The sequence below is a fragment of the Molothrus aeneus genome, chromosome 19 (genome assembly GCF_037042795.1).
Source record: "Molothrus aeneus isolate 106 chromosome 19, BPBGC_Maene_1.0, whole genome shotgun sequence".
In the NCBI taxonomy this organism is placed as follows: domain Eukaryota; kingdom Metazoa; phylum Chordata; class Aves; order Passeriformes; family Icteridae; genus Molothrus; species Molothrus aeneus.
The window spans coordinates 6,417,925-6,444,680 of record NC_089664.1 but is presented as its reverse complement, the minus strand read 5'-3'; the positions used below and the strand labels follow the sequence as shown (position 1 = coordinate 6,444,680).

At 48.9% G+C, this 26,756-nt stretch overlaps 2 protein-coding genes across 4 annotated transcripts; one reads left to right on the top strand and one right to left on the bottom strand.

The window, feature by feature from the left end:
• Positions 1 to 2,119: 2,119 nt before the first annotated feature.
• On the bottom strand, positions 2,120 to 21,582 carry USP20 (ubiquitin specific peptidase 20). 3 transcript variants are annotated; one of them, XM_066562770.1, is made up of 25 exons: positions 21,081 to 21,149; positions 21,030 to 21,050; positions 17,951 to 18,061; positions 17,540 to 17,593; positions 16,719 to 16,781; positions 16,463 to 16,591; positions 15,753 to 15,849; positions 15,508 to 15,577; positions 14,812 to 14,925; positions 13,612 to 13,690; positions 11,855 to 12,296; positions 10,836 to 10,973; positions 9,538 to 9,650; positions 8,939 to 9,111; positions 8,402 to 8,496; positions 7,919 to 7,952; positions 7,663 to 7,708; positions 7,203 to 7,383; positions 6,649 to 6,775; positions 6,395 to 6,564; positions 5,713 to 5,794; positions 5,326 to 5,434; positions 4,899 to 5,001; positions 4,579 to 4,650; positions 2,120 to 3,929 (listed from the first exon to the last, which is right to left on the bottom strand). In XM_066562770.1, the coding sequence occupies exons 3-25, from the start codon at positions 18,029 to 18,031 to the stop codon at positions 3,769 to 3,771; spliced, it is 2,733 nt and encodes a 910-aa protein (XP_066418867.1). In that variant the 5' UTR covers positions 18,032 to 18,061; positions 21,030 to 21,050; positions 21,081 to 21,149; the 3' UTR covers positions 2,120 to 3,768. The 3 variants fall into 3 exon arrangements, with proteins under 3 accessions (XP_066418867.1, XP_066418868.1, XP_066418866.1); XM_066562771.1 differs by lacking the exons at positions 21,030 to 21,050; positions 21,081 to 21,149 and adding an exon at positions 21,564 to 21,582; XM_066562769.1 differs by having other exon boundaries at positions 21,030 to 21,121.
• On the top strand, positions 21,261 to 26,452 carry C19H9orf78 (chromosome 19 C9orf78 homolog). The gene is made up of 9 exons (XM_066562805.1): positions 21,261 to 21,881; positions 22,529 to 22,588; positions 22,841 to 22,892; positions 23,089 to 23,159; positions 23,396 to 23,473; positions 23,899 to 24,096; positions 24,526 to 24,662; positions 25,324 to 25,422; positions 25,884 to 26,452. The coding sequence occupies exons 1-9, from the start codon at positions 21,799 to 21,801 to the stop codon at positions 25,973 to 25,975; spliced, it is 870 nt and encodes a 289-aa protein (XP_066418902.1). The 5' UTR covers positions 21,261 to 21,798; the 3' UTR covers positions 25,976 to 26,452.
• Positions 26,453 to 26,756: the final 304 nt, after the last annotated feature.

Genomic DNA, 26,756 nt, shown 5'->3' with positions numbered 1-26,756 from the left:
TCTGACTGTCCCACAGAGCTGGGTCCCATCAGGTCACTTTGATTTTCTCAAACTTTGACCTTTCCAGCTGGCACTGAAGAGAGAATGAAGTGGTTGGGTTGTTTGTTTGTTGTTTTTTTTTAACTTAGTCATGTGAGGAGAAAGGAAAATGGGCTGTTGTGGCTGGAGCTGGTGTTGGGAAGGGCAGGTGGTTTGTGCTTTTTCAGGAGGAGCCTATCAGAACTGGAAACCTGGGGGAAAGATTGCATCTAAAGAGAGAGCTGTACCATGGAATGCCTGTGGTGAATGCTCTGGTTTAGCTGCAAGCCTTGGCAGATGTTTTTGATGCTGATTGGTTTTGTATTAAAACTCAGGCTGTTGCAAGCCTGGTAAGGAATGGTTTGGGCAGGGATGTGAGGATGTGCACGTGTGTCCAACACAGCAATGCCTCCTTCACCAGGTAATCCAAAAAGCAGGCACATTTCTGGGACTCTGGCTGAGGTGTACAATTCCATTCTGGTGTGCAGGGTTGTGAGTAATGTGTGTGTGTGTCTCTAGCTGAGAGAAAAGCCCCCAGCTCTTGGCCAGCTTCTCCATCACCCCTTGGTCCAGGTCACTGCAAAGAGCCCATCCAGGAGCCAAGATTTGCAGTTTTCCCACTCAGTAGGTGACACCTGGTGCTCCTTTCATCTGACAAATAATCTAGAGATTATTTTTGTTTAATACAGTCAAGCTGCTACATTTCTTCAGCAGGATTTCAGTTGTTCTTTGCCAGCACTAATTAACATCCCTGTCAGCTCAGGACAGATCAGGGCTGTTTGTGACAGGCTGCTGGTCTTAGGTTTTGGGCAATAATGAATAGGAGGGGGTGTTCCTCTGGCTCTCACTTGGATTTATCTTTCACAGAATCAGCACTGCTGACTTAAAATAGAAAAGGCACAACCAAAGGGGTGGGGGAGAGCTGGGGGTGTAGAGCTGAGCAAAAAGGGAGAAAAAAATGAACTAAGGTTTTTGTGTAGAGCGTTTGTGTGACAGTCACAGCAGAGCAATGGCTCTGCTCCCAGGAACACAGGAACTGAGCTGAGGGCAGGGAACAGATAATCTGACACTGAGGTTTGCTCCATCAGTCCCCACTGCATGAACAGTTCTTTCTGCTCCCCTTTTTTGCAATTAGCAAAGGAACCTGATAAAAAAGGGGGAAATTATTTGCAAAGTGAACTGATAAGAGATCAGCATTGGCACTGGCTCCCAGAGCTGTCTGAGGTGTGCTCAGAAGTGCCACAGTGGAGCTGGAGGACAGCAAGGCTGCAGTTAGAGCTCAGGTGAAATCAGGAAGCAGAACAAACCCTCCAGTCCTTGCTCAGAGCAGAGGTAACCCAGAGCAGTCAGGGCTTTGCCAGAGCAGCCCTGGAGCTGTTTGTGGACCCTGAGCAGTCCCTGAGGGCAGTTCTTGGTGTCCCTGGGAAGGTTTGGAGCTGTGCAGTTGCTCAGGTGAGAGATTTCTTTGGAAGAGCCAAGTTTGGACAGCTGACTCCAAGCTGCTCAAGTACAAACTGCATGTTCTTATTACCCAGCTCTGCTTCTTCAAACACCTCAGGCTCCAGCTGAGGCTGCAGCACTCGCTTGGGCAGGGAATTCCTGCTGCTCCAGCCCCTGGGGCTGCTTTAGAAACTGAAAATTCCCAGTGCCAGAGCCTGGTGTTCCCTGGGAACAGGCTGCTGACTGTGTTACCAAGGCAGGGGAATGGACCTGCAGGGATATTTGGCCACAAAACAGTGACAGGAAACTCTTGTAGAATCCTGGAACAGCTCAATGAAACTTCAACTCCTTCCCTTGCAAGTTACTTCCAGGATTACAATTCCAGGATAGCAATATTGTCCATGAGCAGCACATCCAGACCCCCTCTGCCCAGGCTTTCTGAGGCACTCTCAGGTGCAATGGGGTTTATGAAAGGTGAAGGGAGGTCTGAAGGGGCACAGGATGGTTCAGTGGCCTCAGACTCCTCTTGCTGAAGGATCTGTCCCCACACAGCCTCTGCTCAGCAGGAAGTTTGGATTTTATTTTACATTTCTTTTTTTTTTCTTCCTTCCCCACCCTGCTCCCTGGAGCTGTCAGCCCCTCTCAGCAGGCAAGGCAGGCCTTGTTGAATGCACATGTATTTATTGTACCACTTTCAGCACAAGGTCTAACACTGAAGCACAGGAGTGTCATTACAGTGTGTACAGCACCCTCTGGAACACAGACAACACAGACATGCAGCCCTGCAGGCTCTGCAGCACAGCCCAGGGCTGCTGCACTGGGGAATAAAGACAGCTTGGAACAATGAGACTCTCAACAGTGGCTCATTCTCTGACCTCCCCTAGGGTCTGGCTGGCTCTAAACAAGCATCCCATGAACAGAACTGTAAAATTAACATGCTGAATCAATTACAGACAGTTTTTAAAGAAGTTGCTTTATGCAACAAGTATTTGATCTAAAACAAAATGAAAAAAAAAAGGAAAAAAAAAGAAACCATGAAGGCCACATTTTTCTTCTCAAATTCTCCTGTCCTACCCCCTTCTATCTCTAAGTCAAGGAGCAGCCTTTCCCTCCCTCCCATTTTTTGTGAGGAGCTCAGGAGGTCCCAGCTCCATGCAGGACAGACTTGGTGCTGTGGCATCACACACACCATGAACAGAATTTGGCTCCTCAGGCCCAGCTCTGCCTCCATTAAACTGCTCTCAAAGCCTTGCAAAGATTCAACTCCTGGCTTGCTGCAGGATGAACAAAAAGCATGTTAAGAATGGCCCTGCTGAGGAAAGTGGAGTTGGGCCTTTTTTGCCCTCATTTCTGTCTCTGCTGCATTGGTGGTAGCAGATCTGGGAGCAAATGGATTCAATGAGCCACTGTACACACAAAGGACATCTGGAATGACCTCAGCACACAGGTGGGGCTTGTTTGCACAAAGAGCTCGTTCCTAAAAGCTGCTTCACCAGCCTGGGCCCTGCTCAGCCAGGCCCCAGCCCCAGGTGCCCCCTCAGGAGTGAACAAAGGGGCCCCTCCTGAGCCTCACCCCCTCAGCATCTGAGGGCAGACAGACACAGGCTCAGGGCAGGGCCAGCCTGAAGAAGGCTTTGGGAAGGAGGAGCCTTCCAGCTTTGTTGTCCAAAAATGTGCTGAACATAGGAGAGCAGACACAAGGAGAAAACAAAATTCTGCAGGACCATGAAGGTGTAGGTTTGTGAGTGAAAGGAGAAGGGAAGAGCTTCTTTCCAAATTTCTTAATTGACTGCAACTGAATTTGCAAGAATTCAATAAAGAGCAAAACTAGGGAGTTGTGACAGCACCACCAGCACAAAACCAAAGGAGACCCCATGGCTTTACTCAGACTCAAACTCAGGTTTCTCTGCTTGCAACACTGCCTGCTGGAAACATAAATAATGTCTCATCTTTACATGTTTGAATTAAAAAGAGAAGTGCCAAAAGCAAAACCTGCAAAGGAGCAGAGCTCAGTGCACTGGGGCCAAGCTGGGAGTGCTGGTTTGGTGGAAGCAAAGGAAGGGAGAGGGCTCAGGTCAGGACAAGCCTGTGACCGTGGCTGCAGCCAGAGGGGAGGTGCAGCTCTGTGCCAGCCTCTCCCAGCACCACCCCGTGCTCAGAGCCACATGAGAGGAGGAGGAGGAGGAGGAGGAAGCCTGCCTGCACACACCTCGAGTCCCAGCCAAGGGAGGACTTGGACCCCGCAGGATTCCCAGCCTCCCGTCCCCACAGCGGTACCTGTGCCGTCCCTGCCCTGCCCCTCTGCACAGATCACACTGCTCGTGTCTCTGCTTCGATCTTCTGCTCCCCGTGGAGGTTTTCCAGTTCCTGCACCTGGGCCACGTTCTGTCTGATGGCGATCTCGGGCCCCCCTCCGTACAGGGTGCTTAAATAAACCCAGGTCTCCTCGGAGATCTGCCCGTAGTCAGCACCTGGAAGGGAAACAGCAATCACCGGATGCAGCAGGAGGGAAAGGTCAGGGCACCAGAACGCCAGGATTTCCCCTCCAAACAGCTCCCCACAAAGGCCCATCCCAGGAGGAGGAGGAGACACCGGTGGTCCCTCCACAAAGCCCCTGCAGTGCCACCTCCTGCTGGAAGCACCGGTGTGTTCTCCATTAATCCATGTCCACAAGCACCACATCTACACATCTTTTACATCCCTCCTCTTCCAAACTCTGACAGCCCTTCCCATATAGAAATTTTTCCTAATATCCAATCTAAACCTTGCCAGGCACTACCTGAGGCTGTTTTAACTTTGGGAGCTGGACCACAACAGATGCTGAGAGAAGACCACATCAAAAGCAACACAAGATCAAAGCTCCAGCACAAAGGGGAGTGGTGGAAGGGGCCTGGGGAGCAGCAAGGCAGGAGCTGGGGGTCTGCAGAACCAGTCAGCAACAATCTGGGCATGCAGGAGCTGCCACTGGAGGACTGGCTCACTCAGGGCAGGGGCAGGGTAGAGAATTGTCATCCTCTGCAACACCATCTTGCTCTGTGATTTCATTATGCACAGCCAGATCCAGTGGAACAGTCTCCTTTACCTTTTAGGAGCACCTCGGGCAGTAAGCACCAGCCTTACCCTGCTTGACTTGCACGTGGCCACCTGGTTTTGTGAGAGCAATCTTGGTGTTGTCAATTGGTCCAGGGGGCTCTGTAGGAGAACAAACATGTCAAAAACCATCTGATTTCCTTGCTGCCTCCAGATTCAGATGCTTTCCTAATTTCTCTTGGTCATTTTTGTCCTGCCCTGGGGACCTGCAGGCAGCCCCAGTGGCTGGTGCCTGAACCCTGCCCAGCTTTGTCACCCCAGCCAGGGGCAGTGCTCAGCCCAGACCCAGCAAATGGACTCATTTCCATCCCCCCTGTCCCCCTGACAGACCCCTAGTGTCTGATCCTTACCATTATCCTTGCCCTTGACAAAGGCCTCCCACTCCCGGAACCACTGCATGCTGATACAGTAGATGACACTTGGAGACTCCTCTGCCTGGAAAGCCTTGTTCAGCTGGGACAGAAACAGAAAGGACTCAGCCACTCCTGAGATCTTGGGGGGGCCCTTCCATTAACTGTAAGGCCATTCTGCAGAAGAGCCCCATGGAATTCCCTCCTCACCCCCTGTTCTGCTCACAGAGCAGGCACAAGACAAGGATGGTTTCACAATTTCTGTCTGCACAGCACTGCCATGCCCCAGCTGCCCCTCTGCACTGGGGAACCCCCAGGCCAGACTCCTGGCTGTGCTGCAGGTCACATTCTGGAAAACAGGCACTTTTCCAGGCCTGCCTTCCCCAGCCCTGCCCTTTGCCTTGCTCCAGGTGCTTCCCATGCCAACCTTGATGAAGGTGTCGATTTCGATCCTCCTGCGCTTGGCCAGGGCTTCGATCTCCACTTGGCAAATGGAGCACACGTACAGATGGTTCACAGCAGGGCCACCCCCAAACCTGGGCACAGGGAGAGGCAGGGCAATGGAGAACTGCAGCAGAGTGGAAACTCTTCCCAGCCCTACATCCTACTGACAGGGATTTTTATACCACTCCAGACACTGGTGAGGGAGGTGCATCTGCAGCTGAGGGCACAGAGCTGCCTTTACTCAGCCATATTTTCCTCTTCTGGCTCATCTCTTGCTATCTTTTTGGGACAGGCACTGATACAGCTCATCCTGGCTTAGATCAGGACACTCTACAAATACTGGGAGAAAGAATGGAATGGCCATATTCACCTGTTGTAGAGATATTCCCACACGTTTTGGGGCAGAATCACAACCAGGTCATCAATGTAATGGTATTTATTAGGAGGGATCCCTGTGGAGGAAAGGCAAGTGGAAGAGTTAATCAGGGATCTCATTACTGCTGTGCACAACAGACACAGATAAGAAGGCAGATTTTCCATTCTGAGAACTCTGATTCCAGAGTCTGCATTCTTTCCTAATGGAAGACAGAAGTCATAAGTTCATTAACTGTGGAGGTTTCTCAATCCATGGCCCTAATTTCCAATCAAGTGCTTCATTTCCAATTTAGAAGAGAGATTTACAAACACTGAGTGCTCCCCAGCATGGCTGATGAGACAGCAGCAGTCAGATGTGCTATCAGCTCCCTTCTCTAAACAAACCCCGAGGGCCAGCCCTGCTGACAGGGTAACACAGATAAACCCTGCCCTATCTGCTTTCTACAGGTTTGTTTTTAAACACAGAGAACTGAAAACTGTTGTTTCCCAGCACTAAACATCCCCCCAGGCCTCCAACCAGCAGCACAATGGGTAATTGTCTCATCCCTCCCTGAGCAGGCTGGAGTTTCTGCCAAAGATGATCCCACTGCAGCTTCCCCGGATCAGGATGGCAGCTGGAGCTTTTTTCCTGCATTTGGAAGCATCAGAGGTGCTGCTCCCAGGTCCAGCAGCCTTACCTCCATGGGAGCACAGAAAGGTGTGGTTGGTGATGGGCCCAGGCTCAGCAAAGGTGTTGAATTTATTGAGCCACTCTCGAGAGATGTAGAACTGGAGCAAACTGTGCTCCTTCATGCTGGCCAGGGACACGACCTTCTGACGCTCCCTCACAGCCTCCTCACTGCTTTTTCTGGAGCAGGGAAAGGAGAACTCCATGTGGGAAATGCATTTCCAGGTGTTCTGTGCCCAGGAAGGGGCTGAGGGCACAGCTCACCTGTAGAACAGCACGTAGGCTTCTGCATTCTGCACCACAGTCTCGTGCACCTCGGTGACGTACTGGTCATCGAACTCGTACCACTGGCCATTGATCACGTTCTGGCAGTAGGCAATGTAGTGCCCACCTGGAACAGAAAGCACAGCACTGCTGGGATCTGCAGTGCAGACAGAAGGCAGGCCTGGGATAATGGCAGCAGCACAAACAGGATTAGCTGCTGGCACAGAGCAGAGAGAGAGACAAAAAAAAAAGGATAATTCCTGCTCAGGCAAGCTTTGCTGGAGCAGCAGAGCCTGGCACTGTCACCCTGATTTGCCTTCCTTGGAAGAGCCTCTCAGCAAGACTGAACAGTGGGAAAGGGTTTGAGCCAAGCCTGTGGGGAGGCTGAAAGAGCTGCAGGGGATCTGTCAGAAGCTGCTCAGTTCACTTTCCAAAGGGCAGAGGCTGCTCAGGCTGAGAATGGAGGGGTCTCAGGAGGTGTTGGCTATTCCTGACCACCCTCCTGCCTCACTCACACTCCTCCCACCCTGCTCCTCTCCCAGACAGGGACTCACTGCCAGCCGTGCCGTGGTGACAGATGACAGACAGGAGGTCGTAGGTGGTGATTTGGGACACACACTCCTTGGCCAGGAAGGGTCTCAGGTCCAGCCCCTCCAAGGGGAAGGAGACGTGGCTGTTGATCTTGAAGGAATACATCACCTCGTGCCGGAACCGCTTCAAGTGGATGCAAAGGATCTAAAAGACCAAGGACAGAGGAGACCAAAGAGCAGTTTTGCCATGGCAGCCCTGGGAGCACAGCACATCTCTGTGTGTCTGATCTTTGCAGGAGTTCTTTGCCTGTTTCTCATGAATCCTGCTGGCTCATCAGCTTAGACTGAGAAAGTCTCTTCTGATCTAAATACAGATTAGATATTTTTGCCACCAAAAACCCTGCTGGTTTTATTCTACCTCTGGCCTCCTGACCTCCTCAGTGGCTGCTAGAAGAGAATTAGGAAACAAGGTGCCTTTACCCACCTCTGGGAGCCGCAGGACTTTGCAGTACTTTACTCCATTCCGCAGCCTGAGGGAGGAAAAGAAATGAGCTGTGAGGACTTTCTAGAGCAAAGGCATAGCTGGGTCTTGCTCCCTTTGGAATCCAAGACAAATCCTGAATTCCAGCAGAATTGTCCAGGCAGAGGACACAGCGAAATATCTGACAGCAGTACAGAGAAAGAAAATTCCAGAAATAAAACTCCAGACATGCAACACAGAACAGATAATGCCAACTTACTTCTTACACCGTTCACAGCTGTACATGTTGTCCCCTGTAGAGAGAGGAGAGCCATAATGCATCTGCTCAGAGCATACAAGGCTGACACAGCTACCTTTCCAGACAGTGCAGAGAAAGCAGATTAAGAACCTTTTGGGCAGGCCAGGGATGAGAAAGGATCAGAACAACTCCTCTCAGTAAGTGTAGGCAAGAAAGGGATGCAGCCAATTAGCAGGAAGGATGAGAAAGTGAAGAAACTGAGGAGCCACAGCACTCAACCAACCCACAGCTCTGCCTGCTCCTCACCGAGGACACTCTCACCCAGATTTCCCACCCTGAGCAGGTAGAAAAGGTCCCTCCTGCTCAGAGATGCTGAGCTGCCAGCTTTTGGCACTGCCAGTCTCTAATGACACACCAAGGCAGGATTTATTGGAGATTTAATCTGCCTTTGAAATGCTTATGGAATGCTCCTCCATGCTGTCAGACCCCACCAAAAAAACTCACCCTTCAACTCATCTGCTGCAAAAAAGGCAGCAAGGCAATCCTCCAGTGTCACCACGGGACCCCAAAACCAGCTAGGGATACAGGACACCACAAATCTGCAGAGGAAAGGGATTAAGAGTTATAAATAAAATAGCTGAATACTTTGGCACACAAAACCCCAAGTGGATGATAAATTTCCTTCTAGCTGTAGGGCCTAAGCTCATCCCACATCCCAGAGGAGCAGGGAAAGCACAGCTGCTCTCAGCTGATGTTCCTACTCAAACTGGAAATTATTTGGAAAACTACACCAGGAATTAATTTGCTCTGGAAGGCAAGTCTGAGGCAGCAGTGAGGGGTGATCAGCTGCACAAGAGCTCTCAAGGTGTGTGACAGATCTAGAGGAGCAGTAACAACTCAAAGTCCTGTGAGGTACCACCCACTGTCCTCCAAGGAAAGGTTCCAGCTGACATGGCCATGTTAACACCACTGTTAGGGAGGGCTGCTTCCAGCACTGCAGGGCAAATCCCAGAGAACAGAGGTGCTGCAAAGGGAACACACCTCCGGATGTACTCCATGATGAAAGCAATCCAGCCCTGTGAGGCGTAGTTGTCCCCACATGCTCCTGTCTTGGCTGGCACATTTTGGTAAATGGCAGAGTGCAGCTTGGCCAAGTCCTCTTTCCCTGGGATTGGGAGTGACAGGTCCTGGAACGTCTCCACTGTTGTAGAAACCTGGAAATACCCAAGAGGAACAGGTCAGGGCTTCCCATGTGTGTAATGGAGCTGACACCTCACCTTCATCACCTTTTATCTCTGCTGGGATTTAGCCTAGGCTAGAAACCTGAGCTGGCAGCAGGAGCAACTCCTTGTGGCTAATTATTCTTCCCTGCTGTCAGCACTGACTTCTGTCATGGCTTTTGTAGCTCTGGACTCAGTTTCCTGATGTGAATGTGATACTGCAGGGTCAACTCAGTAACACAGATCAGCAAACACAGAAACACATCTCCTTGGCATGGCACATTCTCACCCCTCCCCTGCCACCACCTATGGCCACAGCAGCTGCATCCCACAGGGTTTGGAAAGAGCAGCACCATTCCCTAGGAAGAGATCTATGAGCACAAAGCCCGTGCTGGTGAGTGGGAGGCCCAGGACACTCACTCTGTCACAGGTGAGGCACTGCACCAGGCTGAGGATGGAGCCGTCGAAGATGTCGGAAATCACACTGCGGTACCGGAGCTCCTTCTTCTTTTTCCCAGAAGCCTGCATCTGGGCTGGGGAACACGGAATGGCCCTCTCAGTCTCCACAGAGTCACACAACCACATAAGGAGAAGGGACAAGCACTGTCCTGATATTCAGACCCCATCCCAGGGACGTGGTGAGGCAAGTTGTGAAGAGACATGGAGGACTCTGCTGCTGTGTGCGGTACAAGGGAGAGGAAGCCAACTGAGCCAACACCAGCTGGCTCTCAGGAGGCAGAAACTGTTGTACTGGAGACCTCCTGTTTCCAGCCTTTTACATGTTTAGAAGCCCAGCCCTGCCACAGACAGTCCCTGGTTTTCTGAGGTCTTGTGACGCTTTGCTCCAAGCTTTGCATTTCACTTCCTCTCCCCCTCTGCCTCTGTACTTTGTCCCTTTTTTACCCCTCTGACATTTACCACGTGTTCCCCAAGTGTCTCACACAGGAGAGGACTCTCCACAGCAGGGACTGGCCAAATGCAAGGTTTTGTTTAACAACAAACCCCGTCCCCACACACACGTGCAGGCAGACAGAGTGGTTTTCATGCAGCCAGAACATCTGCAGCTGTGCTGACCTCAGCCAAGGGGCTGAAGAAAGAATGTCCTCATGCAGCAGCTGGAGGGACAGTGGTACAAGCACAAGCCATTGTGTTTGCAGACTGTGCAGCACTGAGGGATTTTGATTTGCAATTTGCTCTGGGAAGAAGGGACCAGTTTGATAACAACACAAGCCAGGCTCTATTCTGCAGCCTGACACTGCTCCCAGCACTGCAGGGACATCTGCAGCCCTAATTCCATTCCTGTGAGCCCAGGATGTCCAAGAGGCAGGAAGCTCTGTCAGTAACAGCATCTTACAGCTCTCTGGCCCACATGCCATGAAATTCAAGTCTGGCAGACAAATGTTTATGTATTTCCACACTCCCCTAAAGGGACAGAGCCTGTGCCTGGGACTTGACAGCCATTTTATTAATGACAAACACAGCACACAGATGCAGACATTGATCATTTCAGGCCCCACACTAGAACATCACTGTGCCCAGAGCTTGACTTTATCTGCAGGTTTACTGTAGTCTTTGCCAAATACTATTTTAGAACACCCTGATGTCCAGGGGAACCAGCACTTCTTACATCTGTTAATCAAGAATTCATGATGGATTCCCTCTCTCCTTTCCTCTACATGCTCCCCCCTTTGCCTCCCAGCAATCCCTCTTTGCCCTACCTTTCTTGAGGATGTAGGAAGGTCCAAGCCTGGCAGGACTGGAGCGGGGAGGACTGCTGGACAGCTTGGAGTGCATTTCATGATGGACTGGACTGCAGGGGCGCGAGGAGCAGCGCACATAGGCATCATTGTCAGGTTCTGCTTGGGAAAATGGGGAGGGACAAGGGCACTGGTGAAAACCACAGCTATGAAAGGCAGCTCCACTGCAATCTGTGTCAGCCTAGCTCTGTGCTCCAGCACAGAATCTTTCTCAAAGGCACAGTTCAGTGTCCATTAACTGTGCTGCTTGCGCAGGCTGGCAGACACAGCTCCCTCAGTCACGGGAGAGAGTGCATAAGGAGCTGTACCTAACAGCTAATAATTACATCCTAAAAAACCCCAGAAAACAACCTGCCATTTTTTCACACTTATGACTAATTAGATTTTGCAGCTTGCTCCTGTAGCCCTAAACCACACAGACAGCATTGCTGCCTTCCAGTGCCAGCTGGCAGAGTAAGACTCTTACATAAAGAAGCGTTGAAAGATCGGATATGTTCAGCTTGAGGTGACTCCACACTGCTGCTCTTTTCTTTTCCCTAAGACACAGAAATGCTCAAACTGCTTCTCCCTTTTCTCTCCCTAAAGTCCACAGTCCAACATTAGCAAATACCTTCTGCCATGCCTTTTCTACAGTTAGTATTTCCCCAGGCCAGCATATGAAATAAAGAGACGTACACATACCAAACCTTTTTTCTTAAAAGGCATCAATACAGTGCAGGCTTGGCAGAGGCAGCTCTCACTGCTGTGCCTTTACTCAGCTCACAGCCTAGCTAAGCACCTCTCTGGCTCATCAAGTACACTTCCTTACAGAAGCAATTGTGCACAAAGGCAGGGACTGAGGAAAACCTTGGATGCAAAATCTTTTGAAACACAGAGAAGGAACAATCCCACTATGCGTTTGCCGCTGCACTACATCATAGTGCCTGTGGAGGATGGTAACACATCTTCCTGGAAATATCCCGACTGAAAGAGGGGTATACCTGGTGTCCTGCATGGGCTGGCAGGACAGGGAGCTGGCAGCATCTCAGGTGAGGCTCTGCCATCCACTGGCATCATTGTAGTATCAACATCTGCATCCTCATCCACCTGCTCTGAGTTGCTGCGCCGATGGCCACATGAGAACTTCCTGTCCTTCATCCTCTCTTTCTCTGAGATCCCTCTCCCTGCTTCATCCTGGATCAGCAGCTCTGTCTCTGCCAGGGAGCTGCTGCCCATGCTCCCTGAGGTCCGACTCTGGCCCTCTCCTTCACCCCTGTCACTGCTGGAGTCACAGGACAGGAACTCGTCCTCTGAAGGGCTTCGGTCACCCTCCCGCTTGTCCTCCTGCTCGCCGGTGTCCAGGTCCCTCGTCTCTGCAACGATGGGTTCCTTCAGTTCCTCGTGCAGCTGATCCATCAGGCAGCGCAGGAACTCCTGTGTGTCCTGAAAACCAGGATTCCATGTCAGTATCCAGCCAGAAACGGGGCAAAAGAGGAGATGGCTCCATTCACAGCTGATTCCAAGAGTGCCCACAAGGCTGAGCCTGCTCTGCAGCACACAGACCCAGCTGAAGCAGGACCATGCACCAAAGGGCCTGTCTGTTACAGAAATGCTTTAACTCCTACATAATTAAAGGCCCAATTTTTTATCTGAATACCTTCAGCTGAAAGACTTTGAAAAGACAGAGAGCAGCTGTGGAAGGCCAATTAGGAGCACATTTATCAGGGGTTTGCCACAGATAATAGGGGAAAAGCAAAGAGAAACCTGATGAAAACAGCAGGCCCTGGAGAACAGCCTGTTTCCCACAAACACATCTTAGGAACACTGACTTCTGCTCATGGCAAGCCACCTCTTAGAGAGGGGAGATTAAAATCTTTAATAAACAGGGAGAGGAACCAGAAACTCAAAGCTATACAGTCTAGCTGCAAGCTCCTACATTCATAATACATGGTAAAAGAGCTGATACCTTGGCTTCAAAGGAGCTGCTGGAAAGCAAGCTGGTATTTTGACAACTGCAGAAAGTTAATTACGACCTTTCAGTTGTTTTATGAAGTTTGGCTTTTAGCCTGCCCTGCCTACCTTTCAAATTTATCTCTTCAGATCAGAGTTTTCCAATCCAACGTATTTCACATCAAAGACAAATATAGAAGTTCTTTCATTAATCATTATTTTTATTCTTTGTTTTGATTTCTTGTCACTATCACAGTTTTGATGCTCTGTCACTTCTCTAGTAAATTTTCTAATCATAGTTTGTTGTTTACATTTTGTCATAAAGAACAAACAGAAGAGCTACACTGATAAAGACTTCAAAAGAAAAAAAGGATACTACCTTTAAATAAGACTTAGTTTTGCTGTAATTCCCCAGAAAAAGAATATAGAACATTCATATCTTTGAATTTTTAGTGCAGCTTTATCCAGGTTCCTCAGCTCTGACATGAATAAATAATAACAAACTCCCATAGAGCACATATCAGTAGGTCTCAAAGCTATTTATAAAGGATTTGACCACCATCATTTCAGAGGTGAGCAAGCTGACACGAGGAAATGAACTGATTTGAGACCAACAAGGCAGAGGCAAGCCTGGAAAAGAATCCAGGTCTCCCAAATCCCACCCAAGTGCTCTATCAGATCACTGATATTGACACAGAGAGGCCATGACCCCCCAGCTCAAGCTCTTCCTTCTAAACACCAGCACCACCACTGCAAGAATGAAATTCTCTGTTTTTGGAATAATGACATGGGTTTTTTCAGCCCCCACCTGCTGTGCATAGCCTCGGAACATGGGATTGACAAGCTTGATTCCATGGGAGAGACTGCTTGGAACAACATAACTCGGGCTGTTTAGAGATGGAAAAAGAAAAAAGAAAAAGTCAGTTTGCATATTGGGCTTGGAGCCAGTTTGTCTAACAGGCCATAACAGAGGGTGTGGTGTGTAGTTAAAGAGGCCAAAAGATAATTATGCACCTGCAAAGCCTGAGCAGAGATTTCTGCATGAACTGGGTGACAAACACACCAAGAGACAAAAACACCTTGCAGTCATTTCAGTCTGTCTTTCCAGAGAGACCCTCCCCCAAAACACATCTCACTTACAGCTCTGTCACACTTTGAGTGTGGGAAGTGATTCTCTCATTCTCTCCAGAGCAGAGTGTAGCAATTAGTGACTTTGTTTGATTTTCCAGCACCATGTTTGTCTCAAAATCTGGGCAGGCTGATCACCCAGTAAATGAGATCAATTCAATCAATGTTAAAATGACATGATATTGCTTCAAAGCCTGCAGCCTCCTCCTTCACAAAGACACAGTTCACCTGCTCCATATCTTACTTATTCCTTGTTAATAATGAACTTGAGGCAAACATGCAATGCCATTTAAATTCCTGTTTTGCTGGGGTTTAATTTATTGCACAGAGCAGACCAGATTTAAACAGAGCTACGTAATTTTGCACTGTCCTTTGAACTGGTCCAGAATTTGAATCAATAGCGAACCAAAATGTCACCTGCATTTTCCACTCTCTTCAGTAAAAATCTCTGAATCACTTTTTTCATCCAAATCATCAATTCCTCTGCTAATCAAGAGCAGTGCAATTAAGTGCTGGCCACTGAAGTCCATGTAAAATACTTGGAGATAGCCCCAGGTATTCCCTCACGCCATCATTTTTTCTTCATTGCCAACCGGGAAACTATATTTAAAAAAAAAAAAAACTCTTTCTTTTTAAAATTGTAATATTAAGAATGAATTCTTTTCACTGACATCAGTGTGCCCATTTCATCACCAGCAGCAGGAGATGGGATCTCCTGGATCCCAGGGAATTCTCACATCCCCATCCACACAGGGGTTTAAATCACTGCCTCAGAAAATGCCCTTGTCCCTGAGGATCAGATTTCCTCTCTGCCATGCCAGAGCTCAGAAGCAGCACACCTCTGAAACCTGGCCATGTTAGATCAGGGGTCACCACTCACCGTTTCTTGTGCCAAACCTCAGACACCAACTTCTGGTAACTTTTGCACAGGGCAGGTTTCTTATCCGTACGGACCAGTCCACCACATTCCAGGAAAAACTGTGTCAGAGGTGGGCTACAAGACAAGGAAAAGGAGAAGAATTCAGTCCACAGAAACTTTTCCTCTGCTTCTATTTATTTATCAATACTTCATGCAGGCCTTATCAAAAGCATGCTTAAGGTACTGATTTTAAACCAAGGGAAGAAGGGATTCCAGATGCAAATGTGACTCCTCACTCGGATCAAATGAAAAAGGCTGATCTGAACCTGCTCTCAGTACAGAAAAGGTCCTGGAATTGAGTTTCAGCAGGATGGCTAGAGAATATTTTAGGATATAGGTTATTAGAATGATATCAGTGAGGAGAATAAAGAGACATGAACATGGCTTTCTCTGGGATAAATAATTTCTGTTGCAACAGAAATGATGAAATTTTACTTCAAGCATTTGTCTAAACATGAGTCTTGTACATAGCCACAAGCTGGCTGGTCCCTCAATTTCCTACTGTAACACTTCTGTTGCCCTAAAAAACCACTATTTTTTCTGTCCCCAGCCTGGCTAATCTCTCTTTGCAAGACTCATGAAGGTTTCAGATCAGAGGTGACACTTTTGGTATTTAGTGAAGTCATTTATGACAACACTGAAAGCCCTAATGCCTACCAGTTTGAGAGAGCCTGAAGTGCTGCATTCATGTAGCAGGAGTTCCCAAGATTTTTCATTCCAGTAAGGCCTAAAGCACAAACAAGAGAGGGATGAATCACTTTCAAGATGTGCTGCTTTCTATATTCCTCCCCAAGGAGAGGGAATCCAGCCCTTTCTAGGCAGTCTCCACATTCTCTCAGTGCAGGTCCTACAGACTGCAGAGTTGCCCTGCCAGCTCTTTCATCAACTCAATGCAAAGTTACCTCTTGGTTTCAAATCATCATCCTCTGATTCAGATTCGCCTTCATCAGCCACTGCAATGGGAACAGCTTTCAGAGGGTGAGCAGGCAAAGGAGAATCCTAGATTAAAGGCAGAGAAATAACTATCAGTCACAGGCCTGCTTTGAAAGATGAGATGTGAGAGATATTATCTTACATATAAATCAAGGAGAAGGAAGAACAAGTTGCCCTGTCTAGCCTTCTCTCTGAGGCAGCAGGGAGTGGAAATATTGTCATTACTGCTTCCAGTACACATGATAAGAAACGTCAGGAATGAGCAGCAGTGTCACATGGACATGGTGTTTCTGGTCTGACAGCTGAAATTTCCATGGGCCATGCATTGGAAATGAAAATGTGACAGACAGGTTCTTCTCACATGCAGATACCCCATTGGAAAGGTTAAAAATAAAGTCAGAATGGATATTCAAGTCATAGAATCACAGCATCATAAATTATTTGGGTTGGAAGGGACCACAAAGCTCATCTAGTTCCCACCCCTAAATCATTTGTCATTTTGCTGGGACACCCTGTAAGTCAGGGCAAGTGGTGCCCTGGCTCCAGGCAGCCACTGCCAGTGAAGGTATCCCCATCACAGCAAACACTGCACCATGGCAGGAATCACTTGGCAAATTTCACACCAGGCAAACCAAACCTGGCCAGGCTCCCAGCCCTGCCCTGCGTGCCACAGACCCACCGGCTCAGGAAACTTGCTGGGGGGTGAGGGGGGCTGAGCCAGGCGCTGCTCCAGGAACACTTCCCTCTCACAGGCATAGCACCACACACGGAATGTGGTCAGGTTCACTGTCAGGTTGTGCTTCTTGGCCTGGAAATCCAAAATGAAACAACAGATATCCTCTGGCAGCTGGCCTGAGCTGGAGTGCAGGACTACCAGGACACAGAACAGGGAAAATCCAATTCTATTTAAATGTAGGGAACAGAGACAAGCTCACCTGTGCATGAAGCGTGCTGTGGTCAGCAAAGGACTCCCCACAACCAACATAAGGACAACCAATCTAGAGGGGGGAAAGAGCCAAAGCACAATGGGCACATCAAGTTAAGACTCTCTAGCAAACAGTCTGTAACTCCAGTCCCAGCAGCAGCAGCAACTTCAGAATTATTTTCCTGGTTTTCTAACCTGTTTTTTATTCAGGCCCCAAAACAAGATGGAAATTTAGAATTGATGGAATTTCAGAACTGATTTAAGAAAGAAAACCTGGAACCAGGTTTGCACCCAGGCAAAGTCTCTGTTCCAAGGCCATTGCTCCAACAGGGATCTCATCTGAGCAGCCCAAGCCTGGGCATTCCAGTGTAAAAATAAACAGTCCCTGCCTGCCCCAGTGTCCCATGGATTCCCTCCCTTCTCACTTCCAAGGTGTCACCTGCAGCCCCTCCACAGGTGCCAGCAGAGGCAACACCCAGCCAACCACCATCACTGGGGAATTCATTATCTCCCACTGGGAATAGCAAGGACAGTCCCCTACAGGGAGTGAACTGTTACATCTTGTCAGACTGTGACAGTGTTACCCTTTCAGTGTTACTGGACAGTCTCCTCCTTGGAATCCACCAAAAACAGTGTATAGTTCTACTGTGAGCCCCTTTGGAATCCACCAAAAAACAGTGTATAGTTCTACTGTGAGCCCCTTTGGAATCCACCAAAAAACAGTGTATAGTTCTACTGTGAGCCCCTTCTTTGCTCCCCACTATTTTTTCAGTATAAATGCTATTTGAGTGAAGCTCCACTACATCATGCACACAAACAAGCCATTTTTACCTGAAGACAAGCCCAGAGGTTTGGTCCCACAGCTCCACAAGACTGGCAAGTTCCCTGTGTATTGGTCATAAAAGAAGGCTTGTTGTTTGATTTTTAAGTAACCAAGTCCTTAGAGAGTGAGAAACCTCTATAAAACAGCCAACCTTCAGCTCACAGTATTTCATCCCTTTCACCACACTTCCAATCAAATACACAATTGCACCATTTTAGCTAAGTGACACATTCAAGCAGGATAAAATGATGGTGAGAAATCTGTGGGGTCACAAAGGGTGATTTATGGGACATGTGGGCACATCAGTGGGGGAAGGAGAGTTTCCCTCTGGAGATAGGCAGGGTTTTCCTCAAAAAGCAAACATGCAAATCCATGCACAACAGCTAAAAGGGAAAGAACTGAGAGCCACAACCCTGTACCTTGGATTTGAGCAGCAGATCATCCGTGGTCACCTCTCCTATGGAATCCAGGTGGGGACAGATGTCCCTTGTATCCCCCATTTTCACCAACACTCATGTGAGGAGGGTTTCCTAGGACAAGAAAGGATGGCTCCTTTCACAGCAGGTCAGATTGCAAGAAGATACCTGGGCATGTTGTGCATATTAGAGTTCCAGATCTATCTTTAAGGTTTAGAGATTGAAACAAATCTGGCACAGTCTGGCCCCACTGCTGAGTGGCTGCATTGTGTTATTGTAGGGAAGGAGCAAAGCCATGGGGAGGAGAAAGAAGCAAATAAAGCTAATAATCCATATCATGGAATGTGCCTTCAGAAATGCTGGGAGGTGCTCAGCTCACAGGCACAGCTTCAGCTGCAAAGATACAAATCTAATTAGCTCATTTGCATGAAACCCTGATGAAAAGTGAAAGGTGCTGCAGCCCATGACCAGTACTCAGCCTGTGGTGTCTGTGAGCTTCATGCACCCAACTGTGCTGATCTGAATCTAACATTTCCTTGTCACACTTCTTCATCAAACATTAAAAATATGATTAGTTCTAAATGAAGCTGGGCAAGAGGGAAATAGACTTAAATGAACTGTAACACCGATAAGCAGGCTCCAGTCTCTGAGGAATTTACCATTTCATGGGCAGATTTTTAACAGTATGAGCCACATAACTCAAAGCCAGTGCAAAACACAACAAAACACTGTTCCACCCAGCTCATACATCCAAGCACCACAAGAACAGATGATTTCACAGCTTATGAACACAATAAACACTTTTATGGTGGTCCATGGATATGTAAAAGACTTCAAATATGTCTCAGTAACACACAGCTATAAAAAAAGAAGAGTTTGTGTTTTTTTTAAGCATAGTTTAAATAACTTTGCTCATGGCTGTTAAAAAAGTAGAAAAGAAGATAAGTGATATTAATAGTACAGACAAGGATCCAAAATATTACAGTTGGCTGGAAATGAAGCAGATGTGAAGAGCCCACATCATTGCAATAAAGAAGTGGAAAAATCTGATGAACTCAATGTTAATGACTCCAGCAGCCGCATGGCTGCTACACTCTGCTTTTTTCACATTTTGAGGACATTTGAAACAATTCCCAGTGTTATCTGGTCTGAATCACTGACAGGAGGGAGAAAAGAAAAGAAAGATTATAAACGAGTAGGCCATATCAGTAACACTTATCTTGGGAATGGAAAAGCTTGCCTAGCACCTTGTCTTGGTAGAAGATAAACCTCAAGGCTAATTTTACACTGTTTTCCCAGCACTCTTTAGAACTCAGTAAACTGATGGGAGGAGCAAAGGGAGAAGAAATCATATGTGTATGGTAGAAAACACCACAGGGGTGCTGACCTGGATCTCAGTAACTTGTGAAGAAAAGCTTAACAAAGAACAAAGCAATTTCATGCAGTTTCACAGAGAAGGAACATAGCACCGTGTAACACATATTGATTGAAAATACAAATGACAAGACCACAGTAGCTTTGACTAACACATGAAACTGGGACATTTCAGGCTCTGAGTTCCTTCACCAAAGCAGACCCCTTTTCCCAAATGCATCAGCTGGTCCAATTAAAAAAAAAAGTACCAATGCTACATTTGCTACTTCACCATGCTTGGTTTCTTATCTCTCTCCCAGATGTTCCCCAGAAAATTTAATGAACAAAATACTGGTTTAAAATGAATTCCAGACCTCATATCTTCACCAGCTTAAACTAACTGGGAACTGGTTTTGAAGCAGACTTTGTTAAGTAGAGTCTTCTGGATGTGGATGGTTTCAGCGCATTCCCTGGGACCACCCCTCTCCTCAAAGTCAAAACCATGTCTTTAGACTCTCCAGCACTGGGGGGCTGATCTTCCCACACAGCACTTCCCATTCTGAACAATGCAGGGAAAACCTCATTTTTGCCTCTCAGCCCTGACCACACACACCAGAATAAGGTTTGTGAGTGTTCAGAAGGAAATATTCAACTTCTGTCTTCCCATGACTCTGCCCTAAGAGCTATAGCTGGCACACACCAGCTCTAATTCTGCTCAGGAACCCAGGAATTTCATAAAAGCACTGCCAGAGAGCTGAACTGTGCTTGTCAAAATGTACTGTGTATGATGGGAAAAGAAGTTACCCTACAACAAGTCCTTCAGCCTGTCTTTCTCAAGCACCACTGAGGGAGGACAGTACACGAACATGTCAGAACAGCTCCTCCGTAACTGCAACCTACTTTCAGTCGCTTCAGCTGCTGCCAAACCCAGCCTCTCTGCCTTCCTTCTACAGGAACACATTTCTAGGTTTTTGCTGGTTGTTTTTTTTTTTTTTCTTAAAACAACTGTGTGGTTTCATACCAAAGCTAGAGCCAGCTGTCAAGAGTTTCAGATCCTTGTAGGCTGACATTCTTCAGAGCAACTGCACAAATAAATCTTTGCACTGTTCGTCTACAAAACAACGACCAGGTCTGGTCTTGCATAACCTACCAAGGAAAGAAGTATCTGCAGTTGTGCTCCGAGACATTTTATACTTGAGATACTGAAAAAAGAAATATTTACCAAACCGCCCTAGTGACAAGGCAGAAGCAGAAAGCAGGTGCTGCTGGGTCGCAGCTGCATCAGGTATGGGAAGACCAGGAGGTTTATGTGCACCACGCAAAGGAGAGCAGGTCTGAACGCTGATTTATTGTGGGAGATCACAACACGACTCACCTAGAGATTTAGCTCTCAGGCAAAAACCACCTGAGGGAAATCCCCCCTAGCCCGCTATGTCACTCCTCAAGCGCAGCAGACCCCCAGAATACAAGTCCCCTCCTGCCAGACGCTACAGCTGCCGGACACGAGTGAGGCTGAACAGAACCAGCCTAAAGCCGCACGGTCCCGCTCCCGGGGTCGGCAGCAGCCCCTGGGGGTGCAGGGCCGCCCCCAGGCCGTGGCACAGCAGGATCCGGGCCGGAGCCCCCGCGGCCGCGGCTGCTGCATCATCCCCGGCGCGGCCCGGCCGCCCTCCCCCCGCACAGCCCCGCGGCCGCGGCCCCGCCGCCCCGGCCCGCGGCCCTCGCTCACCTGCGGGATGCCCGGGGCGCCGGCGCCACCGCCACCGCCACCGCCACCGCCACCGCCCCCGCCCCAGGCCGGGCTGCCGGGAAGGGCCGCGGGCCCCGAGCGGAGCGGGGAAGAGGCGGAGGAGCGGCGGGTGCCGCGCAGGCCGGGGGAGGAGCGGGGGCCGGGCCCGGCGGGGCGGGGCGGGGCGGGGAGGGACCGAGCGGAGGAGGCGGCGGCGGCACCGACCCCGCGGGGTCCCGGGGTCGGGACCGAGGGCTCCCCGAGCAGTCGGGGCTCAGCCTCAGGGCCGGTGCTAGAGGGGCGAACCGCCGCTCGTTCGGCCGGGGACCCAACAGAGCGGCTCGGTGCCTTGGTCAGCGGGGAGCAGCCGGCTGAAGGAGCCGCGTCCCGCCCCAAGGGCTGGGCTGCAAACCCGGGTGTGGGACCCACGCTCCCCACGGCGCCTTCTCCCCACGGCGTCCCTGACAGGCACCGGCCACCGGCGGAGGCTGCGCTGCTGGGACTGCGAGAAATGGACCGAGCCTCGTGACTTACACGAGGTGTTCGCAGAAAAGACAGGGGGTGGCCCGGAGTAAGGGGGGTGACACGAGGGCTCCCGGCCCGGTCCGGGAGGGCACGGGGCGCTGCGGTTCCCGCTCGCCGGCCCCGCGGCTCCTGCCCGGCCGAGGTGCGGGCACAGGGGCGGTGCCGCCCGGCCTCGTCGCGGGGCTGTGGCGTCATCGCGGCGCAGCAGCGGCAGGGACGCGGCCGTGTGGCGGCAGCCGCAGCGATGCCGGGCCAGAAATCCTTCCGGCGGCGCAGGGAGGACGAGGACGAGGAGGAGGAGGATGAGCAGCTCGCCGAGGAGGTCAGGTGGGTCGGGCGCCGGCGGGGAACTGGGCCGGGCCCAGCGGGAAGCGCAACCGCGCCCGGCCCTGCGGCGGTCGAGGGGCAGGACGGGACCCGTGCCTGCTTTGGCCCAGCAGTGCGGTGTCCGGGTGTCACCACATCGTGTCCTGTCATATCGGCACGTACGGCTGTGCTGGGGGCGGTGACGTCACGTCACAGTGCAATGTTGAACCGCGGTGTTGTGGCGTGACGTCAGAGCGTGCGTCACAGCCTTACGTGACCCCAGAAGTTGTGAATTCCTCTCAGTTTAGGGAGAAACTCTTCAGATTTCAATTCACCATCAACTTTCTTCAGAGTCACTCATGCCTGGATGTATTTTGGCTCATCCTTCCCAAACTGGCTTCTTCTTCAAGCCTTTCAGTGTTTGGTGCTGCCTTTCTAAGGCATCAGAAAGGAACAAATCCGCCAAGTTTTTAGGTTTTTTCTGACTGCGTGGGATTGCTTAAATAAATAGAAAATACCTACTTAACTGGAAACCCAAAAAGTGGATGCTGATATGCAGAGGTTTAGGGCAAAATTGAGTAGAAAATTCTGTATTAACTGCAGAAAATAAAATTAATTAATTTAAACCAAAGCATCAAGTACTAAGTCAAATGTATTTTTTTCTTTAGGTTAAAACTTGAGGAAGCCAAAGAAGTTCAGAGCCTCAGAAAGCGGCCCAATGGGGTGAGGTAAGGGATGGCACTGCGGAGGGGAAACTGAGTTTTGTGCAGGGGTGTGATGTGACAGTCAGTTTCTCTCTTGTCATCTGCCTCCTTCCCGTACAAACCATCGTGTCAGACACTGCCAAAATTATGTTCCTGACAGAGGAGTTTCTATGTTAAAGCCTGAGGATGGAAAAGACAGGGAGACTTAGAGAGGGATAAAGCAATGCAGTATTGTGTTTTCTTCTGAATTTTATCTTTCTTTATCTGCCTCACCAGTGCTGTAGCTCTGCTAGTGGGAGAGAAGCTGCAAGAAGAAGCCACACTTGTGGTAAGTGCTGGACAGCTCCATCACCTCGGGGCTCAGGTGTGATGGTGTGAGAACACTGACTGTCAGTCCAGCCTGGGGCAGGACTGGTGTCACAGCTCAATCCCTAAATGTTTCCTGTGGTTTTATCCAGATTTTTGAAGACTAGCATTAAACTAGAGGGAAGCTTCAGGCGTTTTTGTTATTTCTTGTTTTACAGGATGACCCATTTAAGATAAAATCTGGGGGAATGGTGGACATGAAGAAGCTGAAAGAAAGAGGCAAGGATAGGTAAGTGCATGTGAGCTCTGAAAATCTCTCCCTGGATGAGTATTTAATGACAACTGGTAATTAATTAACCAGAGGTTGTGTCCCTTTGAAGAGTTTCATATAATGCAGTCTGGCTAGTTACTTTTGCTCTGACTTGTTAAATTACTTTTTAAAAACCCACTACACACCTCTCCCAAAAAACCCAAACAGCCAACAAAAAATCACCAAAACCTGTAAACATTGTGGTTTCCACTTAGAATTAATGAAGAGGAGGATCTGAACTTGGGAACTTCCTTCTCAGCAGAAACCAACAGGCGGGATGAAGACGCTGACATGTGAGTCGTGCTGTGTTGTGTCTCTGGTGCTGAATCAGGCTGGGTGGCCCCTCACCATTTATTTTTTTATGTTGTGGATTCTGAGTAGTCCCAGGACGTCTTCCCAGTTCTCACTGAAAGTTTCCCTTGCCCTTTCACTTCCTGCCTCCTGGACCTGAGAAGGCTTTTCCATGGGCAAAGCTAGGAGGTGCCAAACAGCCAGTTTGGCACTAAATCCCAGTGGGAGCCTTCCCTGCTGGCTGTTAAAGACCTTGGAGGATCTGATTGTTTCTTGGACAATTAATTCTTGCTGCTTATATTAGCTGAGTGCTTTTGGAGAGATAATTCTTTTCTCTCTCCCAGCTGTCAGCACAGGGATGCAGCAGTGCTGGAGCAGAGTACAGGAACAGAATTAAATGCCCTGTCCCCTGTGTGCTGCTGTTTAGGATGAAGTACATTGAGACTGAACTGAAGAAGAGAAAGGGGATTGTGGAGAACGAGGAGCAGAAGGTGAAGCTTAAGAATGCTGAGGACTCCCTGTACGAGCTGCCAGAGAACATCCGTGTCTCCTCTGCCAAGAAGACTGAGGAGATGTTGTCCAACCAGATGCTGAGTGGCATTCCTGAAGTGGACCTGGGGATCGAGTATGTGTGTCACACATCTGTGGCTGCTGGCCAGGGCTGCCAGGATGAGCAGCTGTTGCTATGCCTGGATTGCACATCCCCAGTTTGGGGTGGGGTGGGATTGAGCCTTGTTCTGGATTGGTCCTGCACAGCCCCAGGGCTCGGTGCAGCCCCATCCTGTGACTTCTGGGAAAAGGCTCTTCTGTGACCTGACCCCAGCAGCTTTCTGCAGGACCCTTTTGTGTCCTGCACTGAAGCGATGCACCAAGATAGGAGCTTCCATTTTGCCTTTGAAACAAAGTGTCTGTTTCTATGGCACTGCCCCCTCTCTCAAAAATTGCATCAGAGCCACAGCAGTGCTGTTACTGTCCTCCAATTCCATGCACGTAGCACTTCTGGGCCTGCTACCCTTTCTAACTATGAATTTGTTGGGTTTTTTTTTTCTTCTAGTGCAAAAATAAAAAACATCATCTCAACTGAAGAGGCCAAGGCCAAGCTGCTGGCAGAGCAGCAGAACAAAAAGAAAGACAGTGAAACTTCCTTTGTTCCCACCAACATGGCTGTTAATTATGTCCAGCACAACAGATGTAAGTCTCGAGTGTCCCTCCTGACCCAGCTGGGACAGAGAAATTATGTATCCATGTATCAGCGTGTCAGGATTGCTTTTCCTGATATACTCAGACCCTGTCTGGCCTGGTTTTTTACTTCTGCCCATCAGTGAGGAGAGGGATGTATTTCTCATGGCTGGGCTTTCTGAACTCCCAGCTGACACTGTCTCATAAATTTCAAGATGTTTTCTTTAAGCTGTGCCTTGTGTGCTGGAAATGATGGTGTGTGATGGAGAGACTCCAGTTTGCAGGCTGCCAGAGCAGACAGGTGGCCAAGGAAACACAGACTTTATTGGACAGTAGATGGGAATTAATTTCAGTGTGATGCTCTGATGCTGCAGACATCTAAAGGAAAGGCAGCCTTTTGCTGTGTCCTTCCATGCTTACAGGGGTGATGGGAATCAGGTTGGTGTGTTCTGATGGAAGTGAAGAGTGTTTGGGCCACTTGAAATAGTGCTGTTGAAATTTGCTCTGCCCCATCTTGCCTAGTTAGCCATAGAAACCAAATCCAAGAAGGGTGGTTCTCTGAGTTTCTGTTCTTTCTGGTAAAGATGACTTATAACACAGGCCATAGAAATATATCCATGTGGATAAAAGTGCTCCAGATAATGTTCCTTACCTGACGTTTTCTTTCTTGCAGTTTATCACGAGGAGCTGAATGCTCCAGTGCGAAGGAATAAGGAGGAGCCAAAGCCGCGCCCGCTGAGGGTGGGGGACACGGAGAGGCCGGAGCCTGAGCGTAAGTTCCACCCCTGAATGGTTGTAAGGAGACACTGAAACTCTTCAAGGGTCTTCAGAGAGCCTGAGCGTGAGTTCCACACCTGAATGGTTGTAAGGAGACACTTCTTCTAGATTGTTCTCTACAGAGAACAATCTGGCTCTGCTTTCCTGTTCTCTGAGTGCCCTGAGGCAGTGGGAGTGAAGCAATCCAAGTCCAAGAGCTGCTGCACCTCTAGGTCACATCTGAACTCTGGATGATGTCTGTAGAGACAGACATCCATCCTCCAGCTCAGGGGTGGAGTGGTGAAGGTCACAACTGAAGTGTTGCCAAAGCTACCTGACAGAGGTTTGGTGGAATAGCAAAGGGTGTAAGGCAGTGACCTCACATCATAAGGGGCTGTCTAAGGGAGGTGGCAGAGTTCAGGAAATGTTTCCTGTGAAAGGACAGGGGTATGAAATTGTCTTCTCTTTCTTTTGAAGGGTCTCCTCCAAATCGCAAACGTCCCCTCAATGAAAAAGCCACGGACGATTATCACTATGAGAAGTTCAAGAAGATGAACAGGCGATACTGACGAATGTGGACTGAAGCCTCTGGAGCTGTTCCTATTTTCCACTGATAAAGGATTTTGTGTCAGTGACCTGCAATGGATGTTGGGAACAGTCACTACCTTCAGATGCTGATGTTATCTACGAAGTTCTTCCTGTGAGATCTTGTAGTAAATCAGTTTGCAGGTGATTGTGAGCTCTTTGGTTGGTGTAACTTTGTATATAAATATGTTCTTATAAATGAAGTTTTTTAATGGAAAATGAGCTTTCATGGTTGGTAATTTTTGGTGAGGAAACAAAGTGGCTTTTATAGATTTTTCTTTTCACCATCTTAATACTGAAACAAAGAGATCCTTTAAAAGCAGCAATGTTGCTTGCTTTGTAAATGTAAAGCTCTTGGGAACTTGTCTTCTTGTCCATGTCTTCCGCAGAAGTGCAGTGTGGGTATTTGTATTTAAGATTTGTAACTTGAGAATAGTAAAAGTAGTTTTCAAGTTATTGTAGCATTTTTTCTTCTGGAATTCATGCTGATGGGTTTTTCCTGGTTTGTGGGTTCTCCTGGTGCTGATGTCCAGATTGTCCCATCGCTCAAAAGTGACAATTCCAGGGTGGGAAGGTACAAACCTCAGATTTCACTTTTTCTCAGAAAAGGGGAAGAATTTCCATGCCAGGCCAGGGGCGAGTTTGCCCCTGAGCTTGTACCCTGTGTAGGTCAGTGGAAGATCCCTTGAACAGGTAGCTTTAAGCTGAGACAGGGAAGATTTGATTTAGATTTGATATTAGAAACAAAATTTTTCACTGTTTGGG